General features: G+C 38.7%; 1 protein-coding gene across 8 annotated transcripts in view; it reads right to left on the bottom strand.

Annotated features, from left to right (window-relative positions):
• Positions 1–2,205: 2,205 nt before the first annotated feature.
• IL1RL1 (interleukin 1 receptor like 1) overlaps positions 2,206–18,025 on the bottom strand; it is a 29,844-nt gene continuing 14,024 nt past the window's right edge. For 4 of the 8 annotated variants that reach the window (XM_080601917.1, XM_080601918.1, XM_080601920.1 and 1 more), the window contains 6 exons: positions 17,114–17,182; positions 15,197–15,329; positions 14,960–15,111; positions 8,031–8,174; positions 7,160–7,318; positions 2,206–3,898 (listed from right to left, as the gene is read on the bottom strand). In XM_080601917.1, coding sequence (XP_080458043.1) covers positions 3,552–3,898; positions 7,160–7,318; positions 8,031–8,174; positions 14,960–15,111; positions 15,197–15,329; positions 17,114–17,182 — 1,004 coding nt within the window. In that variant the 3' untranslated portion in view covers positions 2,206–3,551. Of the gene's footprint in view, positions 3,899–5,430; positions 6,493–7,159; positions 7,319–8,030; positions 8,175–14,959; positions 15,112–15,196; positions 15,330–17,113; positions 17,183–18,025 lie in introns of those variants that run through there. The other 4 variants (XM_080601921.1, XM_080601923.1, XM_080601922.1 and 1 more) reach the window with 4 other exon arrangements.

The raw sequence follows: 18,025 nt of genomic DNA, 5'->3' as shown, positions 1-18,025 counted from the left end.
TTTTTCAGCATTATCTATCCCTGAAGTCAAAAAAGCAGGTTCCCAACTGATATCATGTCTGTAGGACCCTCATAAGATTTTCAGAAGCACTGGAATATTCAGGTTGCACATTTTGCAAACTTTCCTCCATATCATACCATCACAGAGTAATTCAGGTTGTAAGGGACCTCTGGAGGTCACCAGGTCTGGACAATGCTCTCAGACACCTGATTATTATTATTAATTTTTTGGGGGGCGAGGGGATGGTGGTGATGGTGGTCTTGTGTGGAGCCAGGAGTTGGACTTGACGAACCTTGGGATTACAATCTGGTCCAACTGCATTTCTCAGGCATGGCCATCTAGAGCAGGTTGCCCAGGACAGAGTATCTCAAAGAAGGGAGACACCACAACCTCTCCGGGTAACCTGTGTCAGTGCTCAGTAACCACAAAATTATTGTACTTCATATTAGCAGGAACTAGTTTTCATACCATGGAAGTCAAACCAGGAGCTTCACCACTGACATCAAGAGGTTTACAAAGTCAGTGCTCATTCCTGACTCTTCAGTATTTCCTTGTTGCCAGCAATACACAATACACTTGTCAAATATGAAGTATCCAGAAATCGGTTATATGCCACAAAGACACTTTTGTTTCTTCACAGTATATTATAAGAAATTCAACACTGGATTCTCAGTGTCAGATTCTGAGATGCTCTTCACAGATATGGGTGTCAGGAAATTATAGCAGTATGCAGGTTCTGAAATTTTCACTGTGGTTATTTCTAATGGCATTCTTAAATTAATTTATTTCTAGTTGGCCACAATCATTTGACAGGTGTTCATCCACTAGATGGCACGCTGACTCTTCTCTACTACATGAAAGCAAACACCCTGATTCATTTTTTCAATGGTACAAAAAATTGGGGAGCACAGAACAGAAGTCAAAAAGTATTAAATATCTAGGTGAAGTTCTAATTATGCCACAAAACTATTTTTGTTCTGTGTAGTTTAAGTTTTAACCATCCAAACTGAGTATTTTATAAGCTTTTTACAGTGAAATAAGAGATTTTGACACAGGGCAGAATTCTCTTTTGTTATTCCATTAAAGCAGGTAGCCTGGTGTAATTTTTGTGTATCCAACACAGTATGAAATAAAAAATGCCAATTTTCATTTCATGTTTTTGAAAATTTAGCTATTTTTTAAGCTGCTTATGTTGTAAAAATAGACCACCAGTCTTTTTGTACTGCTTCTTTGACATTACAAATGTGAAAATAGTTATAAATAGATGTTAATTTGAGTGTGTATCTCCAATTTCTGTACTAATCACCAAAGAATATAAAGGTAATCGACAACTTCTGCATTTCTCTGTCATTACTGCAGTCACATATTCACCCCTAGGCTTGGTAAAAGGTCTTTGCCACTCTCAGAATTTACCCCTTTTCTTTCTGTCAAGGCTATACTGTTCACTATTGATAAACCACATTAAGAGTTCTCAGGCATTTTTGGTATTTTTTTTCTTTTTATTTTTTTGTCCTTTGTTGGCCATGAGGCTTGGTGCAAAAAGATTGCCACTACAAGATCTTTTTAGTGGGTCTGTTTTTCACCATCCAAACCACAGGCCTGAAGTCAACAACTGAAGACAAGTCAATGAGATATCCCCAGATTTCAGAATAATCCAGTTATTTGTAGTCCCCCTGCATTTCCTCATCATACCTTCTCCTCCACAACTCTTTTCCAAGTTCAAAATTCACCCCAGAATTTGTTTCCAAGATAGATACCTGGTTATTTTCCTTTCTTTCTCATAAGTGCCAACTACAAAATCTCTATTAAAAAATCATCTTGTAATAGTATTGAAAGTGTATATTTTGTCTTGATCAGAAATTCCTATGAAAAATCTTCATAGTGAAAACCAACAGGCTTTCCTGCTTTCATACATGATTTAGTATTAGTGTTCTTTTTGTGAAAGTTCTTACCATAAGAACTATCAAAACCCCAATTGAGTCTGTAATAAAACAAATCTCTTACGTTGACACAAATACGTTTTGTGGATCTTCCTAAAATGGTGAAGGGGAACTAGAGGGCCCTTTAGGAATGGGTCCCAGTACTGCAGATGGTTTAGTAAGGCAGTAATAAAATGCAGCATTATATGTTTTACAGTTGTGGTGCAGTGAGTGATGACTTCACTTTCACCAGCATTTGAAAATATAATAAATCAATGAAAAGCTCTTTAGTTTGACATTGACCTTCATTTCACTTTGAAAGAAAAATCTATACATGTATTTCATACATGTTCTTCCTATTCCAAATAGCCATCCATAAGTCTGAGGTTTCATATTCAATAAAAACCTACAATGTACAATAAAAGCACTTGGTAACATTAGATATTCTGCATCTGATTTTCTCTTTTCAAGTCCATCTCTGTAGCTGATCTGAAGCTCAAAAACAAACCTTTGCTGACTGTAAGAAAATTCCTGTTTTTAGAACCTAAAAAGATTAAATTTCCCAAGGATATATGCACTAGAACATGCTTTGATCATGCACCCCTGCACTCAGAGGGGATTTTACTCTGACCTTTGCATCTCAGGCTATTCTCTGTCAGAACAAAGTAAAACCAGGCATAATATCAAAGCAGGAAAAAATGAAAAAATGGATACTGGAAGTTATAAAATTGCAGTAAGTCTCTATTTTTTTTCAGTAGCTTAAAGGAATGCTAGCCATGTACAATATATATATATATGTTTATATAACGTAAATTTTAAAATGTTATTTGTATCAGACAGTAGTAGTAACAGTATGGTCTATCATGCCTGAAAGATTTAAAATACTACTAGCTATAAGAATTTATATATGTGTATCTTTAATCTCAAAATCACTTTCTAATAGCTCTATAAGATAATTTCCCCTTTTATGAGATTCATTTATGTATACATAAATGTATTTATGTATATATGAATGCATATATATGTCAGTCAATCAGTATGTATGCACGTTCCTTAACGCTGCATTTTTTAAAAATGCCTTACTCACATTAGTCTCAAAAGAGCTTTTATTGAAGCATCCCTACTAAGGAAAATAAAATTTTGTGATAGAAGTATGACTATTGAAGCACAAACAAACACATGGTGGATAAAATGAAGAAAACTGCAACATCATGCTTTCTAGTCAAGTAATATAGAAGGTGTTTATGTTTGATCAACCACATTAGAAAGGTAAAGTAAACCTGCAGAATATTCAACTATTCAGAATCAAAACTTTCAGTTATATATCCAAGTACATATAGGAAGAGTACAGGTAGGTTTGTTTCCAATGATATGCAAAATTTTGTACACCATCTGGAATAATTCATTTGCAGAATTCTCAAAGCTCCACAGACTTCCCTCAGCCCCAAAGACCTTCCTCCATCAGTTTACTTTATCACTACTCAATTGAAGGACTTAAAAAAAAAAAAAAAAAAGTGAAAAAAACGCAGCCAGACATCCAAACTGCAAAATAATGTTCCTACTGAAAGCAAAAGAAGCTGCAGGTGTATGGTTTGACCTGACAGCATACTAGAGCTTTCTTAGACAGACTGTTCATCCAGCATTAACTGAGCATGACGACCTGAGTCTCAGTGGCATAAGGTACCTCACACGTTTCCAGAACTTAGAATTGGATGACTGTGGGTGCACAGTGTGCTGCTCTTTCCATTTGACAGTACCTTGTTTCTTGATGATATATTTAAGAGATTCTTGAAGAGTCTCATACGTCTCCATCATCTCCATTTCCAGCAGGATCACCTTTGTATTGTTTTGAATGAGGGCATTGTATAAAGCAACATGTTGATCATAAGCGAATTCTTTACAATTAAGCAGCTGGTGTGTTAGAAGGATGATCAGCCGTCTGCTCTTCTGTATCCTCTTCTCAATTGCACTGGCTTTATCTAGCAATGCACAAAAAAATGGTGAGACTGAAATTTCTTTTATAGACTCTTTTGTGCATAGGCATTTCATTTCCATTGCTTTTCAACCAGAAGAAACCTGTCTAACTTCAGTCAGATACAGTTTATTCATTAGAAAAAGAGCTTAAAAAACTCACAGTAATCAGTTTCCTTTCAGATGTTTTCTTTAGCTGATATCTTAATATTTTCACTGCTGTTAGGAATTGTTAGGAATTTCTAATCCACAGGTCAAGCTCAGTAGATCTGTATTACATCAAATCTGTGCTTGGTCAATAATTTGCATGTAAGGAATCATATTCTTTCAGTTTAGTGCTCTAAAAAACAATCCTTCAATACTTACCCATGAAAAATAGTCATTTGGAGCCATTTGGGTGACTTACTTCTAAGAGGCTTATTTTCCCGTACAGGGAGTGCTAATACTTCTGTATTACTTCTATATGTATTACAATGTACTTCTATATGTATTACTATGTATTACTTCTATAGCGTGCTAATTTATACGTTAACCCAACAGGACTGGATCCAGACTTGCAGGGCATCTGATCACCACCATGACTAAAGGTGTTTTTCTTTCCCGCTGAAAAGCTGTTAGGGACAGTTCATTAACCACAGCTGGGACTGTGATGTCGGCTGTGTTGTACCTACGAAGCTCAAGCTCTGGGCCAGCTCAGAAAGCTCCACATCTAGGATCTGCTTTTCTCAATGACCTGCTGTCCATGAGAAGAACCCTGCAGATGAGTACCTATCTGGTGAAATACTTGTCCCAGTCCGAAGAGTTTTCTGTGGTCTGCGGAAGGGAAGCTGGAGTTGTTTTACTGGAAGTATGTGATGCTGGGCCAAAGAATCTCAAAGTTGGAGCTGAGCTAAGGAATTTTGATGTAACAGCTATTTAATAAAGGCACTCTTTAAGAGACATTATCTACCATCTGCATATGCGACCTCTTTTCCTTTGCTAGAGGTTGCCAGCCCATTGCAAGGGTCTTCTCAATCTCAGAGAGGCCCAGCATTTGCAATTCCTGGGTCAAGAAGAGGCTGTTCTTAGAGCTTTTTCCAGTCATTTGCCCATGGTTACTGCTGAAGGTAGGACACTTGGCTGCACAGAACATTGGTGCAGTGAAGTATCATCATTCTTATGATCATTTTTATGTTATTTTCTCTCTTTGTGTGTGTGTGTGTACAGCAGCTCTGACAGTGTTTAGTTAGATTCTGTGTCAAGGAATGTAGTTGGGGCAACCCAACGGGACCATGAAAAGAATGGAGCAGAAACCTCTTCCTTTGATGGGTAATACTTGCATTTACACCTCTTTCAGGCAACAGATAAGTCACAGAAAATGCCTTTAATCAGTAAGAACAGGAAACAAGAACAACAACAAAAAGTGAATTTAGGAAAACCAAAGGGAGTCCAACAGCTGTGTAGTGCTGTTTGTCACTTGAATCATTCTCTTCATCTTTTTTATTACTGGAAGAGCACAAGTTACAAATTACAAAGCTTTGCTCTGGAACTAAGTGTCATGAACTCTTCTTCAAATAATAATCCCATTTTATATCCTTGCTACATTTCTTTTTCTGGAAATACATGGAGTTTAACAGTGAAAAATATGATTCATCAAATGATATGATACTTATTCGGGAAAGTTTACAGTAACTCAGTGGTATTTGCTGATAATACTCCTGATTTACTCTGTGTTTAGCATATTTTAACTGTAAGGTTTTGGATTTGGAAATCTGATAACAAAAGAATCAAGATCAAGATCAAGGTAAACAAGAGTGGGGAGTGTATGCGTAAAGTCCATCTGCCTGGAAGCAGGGAACTTTTAAGTGCTCCCCATGACAGACTGATTCTGAACAGCTTTTCCACCCAAGTGCAAGTATTTGGGGACTTGAAAGTGGACAAGGAAGACAAAAGCAGAAGGCTGTGAAAATAAACATGAAGAGTAAAACACAACAGTCAATGCTCAGGACATTTTTAGAGTTTTAGTAAAATCAGACTGAATGAGTCAAAAAAGGAGTTATTCATTGTCCGAGGCTGGCTTGGTGAGTCTTCATTCTGCCTGGGTTACAGGCATTCATTCATGCCTTTGCACAATGAAAATGTCTTTGTTTTCAGCCAAGAGAGTCCCTGTTAGTCCCAGTCTGCATTTCAGTTGCATGTTATGCTTGATTTTCTCCAGGAAAGTTTAAGAGTACCATCCCAAAACAAAATATCACCTGAGAAGGTGGCATAAATTTTTGCCATTAACATCTTTGTGGGCCAATGCCAGTTCCTTATTCTGAAACCGACATGCTAGCTATAGTCTGGACCAGCAATTCTTGGCGTTTTTTTTTTTTTTTTTTTTTTTTTTCATTCTTGTTGCAGTGGTTTTTCTCAAGGCCAGGCAGAACTTTTGCCACTTGTCAGAAGAGGACATCAAGGATCTTGGCCCAGCTCTGGGTAGATGTGTCACATCTGGTCCAATGCAGATAATTTTAGAAATGTATAACTCAGAATGGGCTATCTTAGGTTTCATGCCTGTTTTCTGATAAGAAGAGAACATGTGGTCCACAGAACACCAGAGCACAAGACAAACAATTAAGCCCTGGAGGAAAGCAGATAATATCTAGATGACAGCTAATATAAGAGAGAGTGTAGGGTTGTCCATGTGAAAATTAACACAGATTAATTAACACAAATTCATTTTGGATGACAAGGAAATGGGAATAGAGACCACAGATTGTCTCTTGAAGTAGCACTGGGAATTGTACAAAATGAAAGTAGGTCACCTCTGTGAACAGAATCTGAACTTCCTGTAACTGTGACATCCTTTGCCACAGGTTGAAAACCCCTGAGTGGTAACAGCAAGGTTAATTATTCAGCTTTGTGGTTTTCTTCTCTTTGGTATCTTGTAGGCCTACTCATGCATGGTTTGTCATGGCTTTGCCCAGATAGTGGCAATGCAGAGTTACACTACCCAAAGAGCAGGTGTATGTCTGAAAGAGTCACACTTCGAGTCACATTTCCTGCATCACCCAAGAAGTTGATAAACAATTTCTGTCCCCAACCTACAGCTTGCTTTTCATAGAACACTAACAAGCACAAAGTGCCATTGTGTCAGCCTGACTGACACATTAGACACACAGCTGCTGATGAGATGACCAGCCCACTCAGGAATGCAATGGGATATTCTGTACTCCTGAAAGGGTCTAGGAACACAACTTGCTCCAACTTAACAAGTAAGGCAGTGCATTATCTGAGTTGAAACTCACCTTCTCCAGGATATGTATCTCTTCCATAAATGCATAATTTATATCCACATTTATTTTCTAGAATATCTGGCATAATTTGGTGTACAAAATATTCCACAAAATTAGCTTCATTGCTGTAGCTTCTGGGGTAGATCACATATGCATCATATATCTTCCCATCTGCAAGGTAGAGCAAGAGGAAAGTACCTTCTGTTAACATGAATTAGAGCTGTCTATTGTAAAGCTGAGTAAAATAACAACTATACAGTCTTTGAAATAGATTTAAGTAGGTCTTCCTGATAATTATAATGATGTGCATCTTTGGATATATGTTTGGAAATCAGAGACTGTGCTCATTTTGTGTTTTCCATGCTGAACTGTTATGTCTTATGCATTTGCTGCTTTGGAGAATTTGCCTGTTGCATTCTGAAAGCTGTATCTTAAGGTGTATAAAGTAAGAGTTCAATTAATCGATGCATATTAGCATGAAATAGAGATGAGATTTTTTTGTTTGTTATTATGTTTTATTGTTTGTTATATAACATTGTTTGTTATTTCAGTGGAATAATAGGCTGTTAAATCAGATTTTCACTGTCACACAATATTTCATGACAAATATTTTTATTTAAAAAAAAAAAAAAGTGAAACCAGGATTTAATTCTTTGTTTCTGCAATACATCATTACAGAACCAATACATGGTTCTGCAGTAAATGCAAAGCACTACTAGAACTATGCTTGTTCCTCCTTATATAAATGATTTCAAGAGGCATGAGAAAGTGAAGAATAAGGCTCAAGTGTCATTTGAGTTAGTAAACAACTATCAGATTTATCTATTTCCACATGATTTGCCCTTTCCTTTCCTTTAAACTTTCTTGTGCAATGCTTACTCACCATCTTTGACTGAGTACGGCTGAAATATCTCCCGATAAAATAGGACAATATCAATTCGGAAGAACTGATAAAGTACAACAGAAACTGCTACTATCACTAGCAGAACTAGAAGTCCAACAATCATGAGGACATTAGGATGATCTGCTGCAAAGAAGAGAAATGAAGTGTTAGCTGCAGCCTTAGCTTCTCATATCTTTCCATCTGCTATGGTTTTAAGGAGTTCACATCTGAGAAGACAAGACCTTTACCTTCCCCAGCTGATGTAGCCAGCACAGAGGCCTGTTGAACCCCTAAAGTAGAAGTGTACTGAGCAGTATACAATTAATATCTACGAGTGTTGCACCCAGACCAAAGTGCATTAAATACCACAGCTGGCAGCAATGTTTATAAGTATTTTGCTCAACAACAATGTTCAATCACTTTGCAAGGCAGTTGAGCCCAAGCCTGACACTAGTAAGTGTCCACGCAGGGGCAAGCAGAGGCTTGGGGCATTGTTGCACAAACAGGGTATGGAGAAACATGCAAATAATAAAATCTGCAAGATAAGAACAAAGTACGCAAGACAAGCAGGAAAACAGAACAAGTCTGGCTGTAAAAATAAGATAAATTATGGCAGTGGCAGATGAGATTCTCCTCCTCCTTTTCCTTTGAGGGTCAAAGAGCATAAAAAAACAAAGATGAGTAAGGAAAACTGAGAAGAAAGAAGTCACCCGCTGCAGTTCCAGCTTCCCTCAAGGAAGAGCTCTTGAATCCAATCATCTCATCCTCGGAGAAGAAAACTAACAAAAATGGCTGTCATCAGCTCTGTGCAATCATAAGCTCATAGTCTAGGATAAGATTGTAATTATCGCTCTTCTAGGGAACGGCTATATTTCTATAGCAATCCAGTCAGATATTTTTCTGGAATTGCCTGTTTCTCCTCTCTCTTTGTGATTCACATAGCAGAAGTCAGTCTAGATGTGCGCAGCCTCTAGATGACATCTGGTTCTGATGCAGAAAAAGATGATGGGAGGTAGAAGTGAGGTCATTGTGTGCTCTCCCCAGTTTAGAAAGCTGGAAGCTTAATCCTTGGATTATTACAGCCACAAAGCTGAAGAGATATTTTTGACCTATGTGCCAGACATATTAAATTTGCACAGTATTTGGTATAGAAAACACTGTGAATTCTAGATAGCCAAGTTTGAAATTCAAATATCAAACAATTTATACAGTGATTATACAAAGAGGAAACATTATTCTCTTGGATGGAAGATTAACAAAAATTGCCTCATAGAAATATGCTTCAAAGCAAATAAAAGATACCCAAACTAATTCCACATGGTTTTAACATATAGATTCATAGCAGTTCCATACACATTTTTCTCTGATAGATAAACCAGTTAAGAGAGTTCCATTTGCAGTCCACCTTCTTAATCTACTTATTCCTGTCCATCATGATGATTTATTGGCCTATAGCTGTAATAATGCAACCACTTTGGGGACTTTTCTGTGATTCAGACTACTAAAAAGATTTGGATTTAAAAATATATACTTCCAGAAGAGTCAGAGTGGGTGACAGACTTTTACCCCAACAGAAAGGCACATGAAAAAGTCCAGAGAGTGTATCACATAAAAGTGGTTTTAAAAGTGCATAAAAGTGACCACATGAATATATATATATATATTTTAGTACAATGTAGCAAATATAACAACTGTCTGATGCAATAACTTGGTTCTGAGTATGGCTAGAACCATCCCTTCAGTCTTACAATGAAATTTGAGGTACGCTGCAATCTCAGACTAGCTTGGCTCAGGAAAGAAATACTCCATTGAGTGTTGGCCACACATAAATTGAAATACAGGCATTCTGGCAGTACTAATTTGTGGGTCTGGCTCTCACACTGTAGACACCCTTTACCACATGTCAGCTGGTGAACGGTGCTCACATGCTGGTAGCAACTCTACCCAGACAAGCCTTACGCATTCAGAGCAGGGATCAGATTTTCAGGGCTTTGCCTCCCTCTGCCTGCAAAACATACACAAAACACACGTGGCTGCAGCAACAGGCTGTTCACCAGCACCTGAGGAGCTACATGTCACAGCAGTCTGTTGGTCCAGTCTCAATTTCCTCTACAAAAGAGGCAGCAAGACACAGTGGAACGAGTTGCAGATTTCATGCAGCCAGCAAGCTACCAGGTGAATGCACAGATTACCACCACCAAAAAGCAATTCCAGAGCTTCTCTTGGACTTGTCCTAAGTGAATGAAATAGGATTAAATATATAGCAGTGAAGAGTCTCATATATTGAGATTTACAGGTTCCCTGGCTTCTCCAGGAGATGATGAATAAGGCAGTACATTGAGTAGTATTTCTGGAGACAACCTTAAACTAAAGCATTAATTAATAAACCCCTGAGAAATGGCACTGAAAAGCTAGATTAACAAAGGTTTTGCAAGTACATTTTCCAGTTCCCCTAGTAGGAAATGAGACAAATCTGACATGATTTTCACTCTTCTTGTTTCTTTCTTTGCCATTTAAAGGGAGAAAGAAACATCCAGCCATCAGGCACCTGATGAAAAATACCCCCACAAGGACTAGGAGATCTGCAATTGTTTAGAAAACAAATAGAAAAGAAACAGGTTCCAACAACAACTTCTGCAATTATGAACCTAAAACGAGCTGTTTACATTTGGCCTCTCAGTGATTAGACCAAGTCTGAAAAAAAAAGTGATAAATTTCCTGTGCTTATAAAACTTGTAAAGCCTCAGACAAGAATCCCCACAGGGGTCTCTCTGGAAGAGCATTTTCAGTTCCCAGTAAGGCTGACTCAGCCTCTCATTGCTCTGGAATAAATCAACTATATTCAGTACAACGCGGACAAAGGCCAGAGCCACTTTTGGAGGCCTTGAACAAGACTGACCAAATCCTGCTGCTTGATTTGACTTCACTGCATTATTTAGTAGCAGAAAGTTCATGAGCTGACTGTAGTTTAATACTATTTATTGATATTTAAGAGCAATGGGAACACAGAACTATCAGATCACAGGAAACAATATTCGAGAGGCCAGGGAAAACAAGTCAGAAAAGAACATTTGAAGGCATCTCCTGACAGATTCTGGAAGAACTGCATCTTTTTCTAAATTTGGTTTCTAAGGAAAACACACTTCCAGATAGCAAAGACATAGGTCTGGATCTGGAATTCCTGGCCACATCTTTTTGCTGAAGATGAGATAAAATGTTAGGTACAGCATTAAATAACTTTGAGGAAAAACAGACCTGATGTGCTGGGCTGAACTCCATCTCTGCTCAGAACGACTGGAATTTCAGGCATTCTCCAGAGCAGAACATTCACACCAGAAGGCTTTGTGGTACTCCAGGCATTTTACACTTCTTTGCAGATGAGAATTGAGCAATGCCCAGGGGGAGACAAGACAGTACTTGTGCGTCAGACCCATGAAACACAACAACCAATTATTTAACCAGCCCTGAATGAAGAAGAATCTCAGCGTGATCCAGCAATGTGCACTTGCAGCCCAGAAAGCCAACCTTATCCTGGGATACATCAAAAGCAGCGTGGCCAGCAGGGTGAGGGAGGTGATTGTCCCCCTCTGCTCTGCTCTTGTGAGACCCCACCTGGAGCCCTGCATTCAGCTCTGGGGGCCCCAGCACAAGAAGGACCTATAGAATAAGTCCAGAGAAGGGACACAAAGATGATCGGAGGGCTGGAGCACCTCTCCTATGAAGAGAGGCTGAAACAGGTTGCCCAGAGAAGCTGTGGATGCCCCATTCCTGTTCAAGGCCAGGCTGGATGGGGCTTTGGGCAGCCTGGTCTGGTGGGAGGTGTCCCTGCCCGTGGCAGAGGGGTTGGAATTAGATGATCTTTAAGGTCCCTTCCAACCCAAACTATTCTGTGATTCTGTGATTTCATGAGGAACTAGAAGCTAGTGGCAATTTATTTGTTAATAAAAAGGTAAACACTTGGGAGATATTCTGACAGCTTCTGAATTCCTGAGAAGAAAGATTAGATGTGATGCTGAGGTAATGTTCTTGTCCTGACTGAGATCTGCTGGTAGAAAGAGTTAAAACTTCCAGTGTTTCTCCACTTGTCATGGCTTCCCTGTCAGGGGTTAATGGTGTCGTGCCACCTCCCACCCCACCCCTGACAGCAGCGTAAGCATTTACCCACTGCAGCTATCAGTGATCTGAGCTGGCTTGGACACCAGCGCAGTGGTGCAAGGAGGTGGTATCTTCCAGCATTGGAGATAACAAGTGGCTGTGGAGGGTAACCTAGTTTAGCTGCAGGCAGAGTTGCTGCCTCTTGCCAGGTGTCCAGCAAGACTAGCTACATCTTGGCCAGGAAAGGAGGAAGAAATGTAATGAAAACCTTTTGCAAATTCTTCACACTGACCAGAGAGAAATTATGGAGATGATCTCAGAGCACATCAGAGACTGTGTCCTGTGGCAGGGGGAGAATGTAAAACATGGGATAATCACCATTTCTGGGATTATAAATGGAGGCACAGGACTGAAATATCTGGAGGAAATGAGACAGCCCATATCATGGGCTAATACTTTAAAGTATTACTTTAATTACTAATTACTTTAAGGTATTAAAAGTATTATGAGACATAAAGGGTATTTTTTATGAACGAGTGTTAGTAAAGGAGTCAGAAGATACCAAACAGCCTCAGGCAAAGTGGGGAGAGAAAAGACAGGGAATAAGTTTGAAGGAAGGGTTTCATATTGCCCTTTCCTGGCAGTATTTAGTATTTTTGTTTGTCATGGAGACAAAACCAAACAGCTGACTCTGCCTCTGACAGAAACCCCATATTTTCTCTTCTCTCCTCTCTGGCAACTTTTAATTCTTATGTAGATGACAGCTGTTAACAAATCAAATTGCTAAAATTTGTTATAAAGGTACTGCTAAAAATAAGCTAGTTCTTAAAGTATTTGATTATGACTGAGAAGATTAGATTTAATTCCTGGTTTCCCAGGAAAATTTCTGTGTGGTGAGTTATTCATTCAGCATTTTTGAAGACTGTAAGACAGAACAGATTCAAGCAGAGGAGCTTAAATGCAGTTACCTACAGCATCTTTGCTTCCTTCTTTAACCTGTCACCTGTGCTGCTAAACACAATTTAACTATTCCATGTAATGCCTCCCCAAGTAACTTCAGTAGTAAATGCACCGTCTATTGATCTCTTACTTCCTATCACAGATCTGTGTTACAAATAATAACAATGTAACCCACACTAAATACCCTGGGGAAAAAAAAAATCACACTACAGAGCGGAAACTTGTGTAAAAAGCACACTAACAGGACAGTAGCCAGGAGACATGAGTTATGCTGCAGGAAAAACTAAGAGATGACCATAGATATTAAAAAAAATCATTTAAAACAAAAAGAAACAAAAAAGAAGAGTACATGTCTTTATTACATATTTACAAGATGTGAGGCACAAGACATCTATGCAGCATTTTTATTATACTCAGAGGCAAGCTATCATTGTTTTAGCATTAATATTCCTGAGCTGTAATGAGGAGCAAGTAAAGAAAATTAAAGCAGCGCACAGCCATTTCTGGATTTAGCCTTGCTCACACCAACAGTGATGAGGAGTAGCAGAAGCAAGCATCTTGACAATAGCAGCAACAAGAAGGGCATAGACATCCACATAAAACGGGCAGTGGCAAAGGGGGTCACAGTCAAGAGCTTTCCTGAACATTTACTGATGACCTATGGATAAAAATAAAATAAGATTTGTCTACAGCAGAAATAAGATTTCATGAATCACTTCACAAATATAGAATACCAAATATACTTGTTCCTTCATGCAGCCTTTCCTTCTAGTTTGCAGTATAGGGTCAATAAATGATTGCATTGCCTGAACTAGAGTGAACAGGAAGTTATTCAGTTTCCTTCCCCTTCACGGTAAGTACATTCCCACACTCATAACTTGGCACAAGGCTGACATGCGCCCAGCCTCCTGAGGGAAGCCACGCTCTCACTCACCTGGTAATATCCAGCCAGAACATCCCCTCTCACCTTCCCCTGGGGAATTCTGGGCTATCCTCCTCAATGATGCTCCCTTCTCTGTTATAAATCAACTACAACCCTTCTAGTCTAGGCTGCAGCACAGAAATATGACTCTGCTTGAAGCCATAATCCTGTAGGCAGTTACGAACAGTCAAGAGGACAGCAGGACATGTAATTGTGCAAGCCCTTTGATCACAATAAACTTGATTTTACTCTTTCCACCATTCTCTCATAGAAAACTAAACCCTCTTAAAGGCTGTGGGATTTCTTCTCAAGGTGGTTCGGCCCATCTGAAGGGATAAGAGAGGAAACCATTGATCACCACTCCTGCCATAAAAATCAAACTCAGTGATTTGGCAACAACGTTTTTTCAGGGATCTGACCATCCCCAACAAAAAATTCCCATAACTGATAAAGACCATCCCACCATTCACTGACCTTAATTCTCCTTCTCCAGGAGAAATGACTAGAACAATGCATTTCAAAATGAATCCAAGAGAAAGCCTTCAAATTGTTACTTTCATCTGTGCGTGGCACAGAGTCAGCTCAGTGGCACTTAGAGGGAGAGGGCAGGAATATCCTAGAAAAGGTTATTCTTGTCACAAAGCTGGCGCACTGTCCTGCTCTGCACATTTAATCTCTCGCTGATACCATTTTCCCTTCCCCCAAGGCAGAATTTACACCAAGGCCTTCCATAGCCTAAAGAAGCCACAAGAACTTGGCCACTGATTTGAAGATGTAGGGAGGACGAAGACTGGTTTTAATTGTAACCAACAAACTTTCTTACCAGCAGAAAATAAATCAAATTTAAATATAAACATGCAAAATAAATTAAAAATAAAAATAAAATCACCAGTGTATTTCAAATTGAGCCTTAAGTATGTAAGAAAACAAAATGAACAAATTCTACCCTTACATTGTGCTTTGAGTTGTAATGTCACCGTGGCCCTTGTATTTCCCATTTCATTCATCACTACACATGTGAAATTTGACTGCAGATCCTCCTCTTTTATTTCAGTGATGTGCAAAGTTGACTCTTTGTAATATTCTCGTGCTTGTCCTTCAAAACTAATAGAGAGAAAGAGCTGGTAGTGGTTCCTATTAAGCAATATTTGCATTAAGAAAAGGATTATTCCACATTATATGTACTTACAAATGAGTTTCTTCATGAAATCTTGAAGTATCTGTGTATATTACTGGGTTGTTATCCACATCCCAGGAGACAACATCTATAGGCTGTTTCTTAATCCCCAGACGGGCCTGACATTTCAGAGACAAAGGAGCACCTAATCAAGATGAAGAGAGTTGTAAGCTTTCCTCAATTAAAAATATGTATAACGTATAACATTATTTTCCTCATAACGTCTTTTTCTACAAATCTCCATATCACTTTTGATTTTACCTTAGCAATTTTGACATATTTCTGAGTTAACCTAGAGAAAATGTTGCATAGGAGGGACTTGAAATAGTAAATGGAGATATTAACAAAATATCTAATACATTAACAAAGATTACAAAAGGAATTATTTATATATGTTACTGTGAAAGGAAATTAGACTTTACTTGTGATGCTTAACACACCTAATCAACTATTGGGGAGTATGGAAAGGAAATGCTAGTTTACATACAGACATGTGGGAAAATAGCATAATTTAATTTCAGCATACAGTATTTCACTTGTCTTGTTTGCTGATTCTTATCTTGGATTTTATTCAAGCTGGACAAGACTAGAGCAAACTAGTCCAAGCAAAACTAAAACAGGAAATGTCTTATTACGTATTTACCATCAGGAAATATTTATTCCAGAAACAAGAGTCACTGTTGCACTGGAAGCAGATATAACACTTTAAATTATTTCCATGTTAATCTGCATCAAAGCAGGGCTTAGATAAGGTTAACAAATCTTATAATTTACATCCTGAATTGGTAATAAGGAGCATGGAGAAATCCCTTCAGTTCTGCAAAGAGGATATAATAGACCCAGTACAGAAAGTATTTTCTAGATGTTAATCAAATTTACTCCATGCATTGCAAGATTACTTACTGTCCAAGAAGGATAGGCAGAGCACAGAGAGTATTAAAGACTAGCCATCTTATTAAAGAGAGAGGCTCCTGGTGCACTAATTCTGAGTGACAAAGAAACTGGAGGAAAGAATAAAAAAAAAGAACAGGAATACAAGCCTAAATGAAAAGGAGTCTGAGCCCAGGTCCCCCACAGTACATGCTGTAATCCCAACTCCCAGTGGCCCAGATTCATCCTACCTCCTCTGGGAGACAGGCTTCTTAGGCGACCTATTCATGTTTCAGATGGGCAGAGTCACTTTCTGGAGAAGCCCAGCTTTCTCCATTGACTATACAAAGTAAGAGCCTAGATGGCCCTTGCTCCTACCACAAGTTACAAGGGGTGATGAATCTGAACCATGGAGAACATCCCCAGTCCTAAACAAATGGGAGACAGGGCACATGTTCTGCACCAAGAGCTGTTCAGCCTACTATTTGCTTGTTCAGTCCCTGGTCCTTTCACCCCATGACCAGAGCAATCTGCTCAGTGCCAGCCACCATGGCAGGACCAATGACCCTTGCTCTCCTTCATTCATCAGCAGAGATGTAGCTGCTATGTCCAGACCAGAATCACAAGTTAAGAGTATCTCTAGTTGCTCTATCCTTCTCCCTTAAGGATACCATAATTCTTTCTTAAGGATACCATCAGGCATCTATCCTCTCTTAAGGATACCATCAGTTTCAAAGGGTTTAGTTAAGGCCCTCTTTGAAGTGCATGGAAGCTGTCACACTTTCACCTGAGATGTGGTAATTGACCACGTGAGTCATCCTAGTTTACCCCAGTGAAAGTAGAATAAGCTATTTAAGTCCTTAAATTGCTGGTTAATGCCTAAGTATTATCCTATCAGTTATTCCTAACTTCACATCTCTGCCTGGGGTGCATTAAATCTGGTTAAAATTACAGTGCAAAAAAGAAGTAATGAACATTTCCATCATTAATTCTTCAAGATCCTCACGTTCATTAGGCCATCACAAGCTGTTTTAAAAACAATTTAAAGTCCGTACTTACCAAGCTCTACTTCTATCACATCTTTATCTTTTGGAAACAAAATTTGAGCAGGTAGAGACAGGTGTTTTGCTTTAGAAATTAAAGAGAGAAGGAAGTATAGATTAGAAAGTTGTGAAATTTCATTTTGTAAAATAATGACTATCATTTGTACTGCTAATGCTTTAACATCTTGAAGTAGATTTGCAAACATTATAACAGTGTTTCACATTCCTGTCAGTATTACCTGATTTTATTCCTATGACCAAATATTTTTGGTGAGACAGCAGAGACAGTACATGTCAATAGTTTAAATATTTTCTGCCTGTTTAATTTTTACATTTGTACATAAAGAGCAAGGAAAAGTTTCAGTTTCTCAAGTACTGTTTTTAGATGCTGAGTGGGGAAAAAAAAGCAAATACAGTTAGGGAGTTGTGTGTTTTCTCGGTTGCTAATTTTGTTTTTAAATGAAATTCCTTCAGACATTTGAGAAATGACTCCTATCCATGATACGGAATAGCTAGAATGTACACTTCCGTGCAATATATGATACACAGTCCCACTTCCCCTACTGCCTGCCTCTGTTGACCTCTGTTCCCTACATGGAGCACATCCGGCTCCTGGGCTTCCCTCCACACTGGTGCTGCACACAACCACTCCCTGTTACATCTGTCTTCCATCACACTGAACATCCCTTGCCACTAGCTTTTAGGAGTGCTACTTTTCCTCTGATATTCTTACATTCCATCTCCAGTAATAATTGGTATGGACAGGTCCCAAACTACATCCAGATGCTTCAGTTAGGCATCTTTTTCCCCTGTTGCATTTTGCTTCTTTTTTTACCATTCATACTGTTGCATACGTCCCACTCCAAACACATTGCTTGCTATCCTTTCCCTCATTATAAGCTTTTCCTTCTCAAGGCATCTCTGTAAA

The sequence above is a fragment of the Anser brachyrhynchus genome (genome assembly GCF_964034855.1).
Source record: "Anser brachyrhynchus genome assembly, chromosome: 1".
NCBI classification, from domain to species: Eukaryota; Metazoa; Chordata; class Aves; order Anseriformes; family Anatidae; genus Anser; species Anser brachyrhynchus.
Note: the sequence above shows the minus strand (reverse complement) of the source record. Positions and strands in the feature narration are given on the sequence as shown.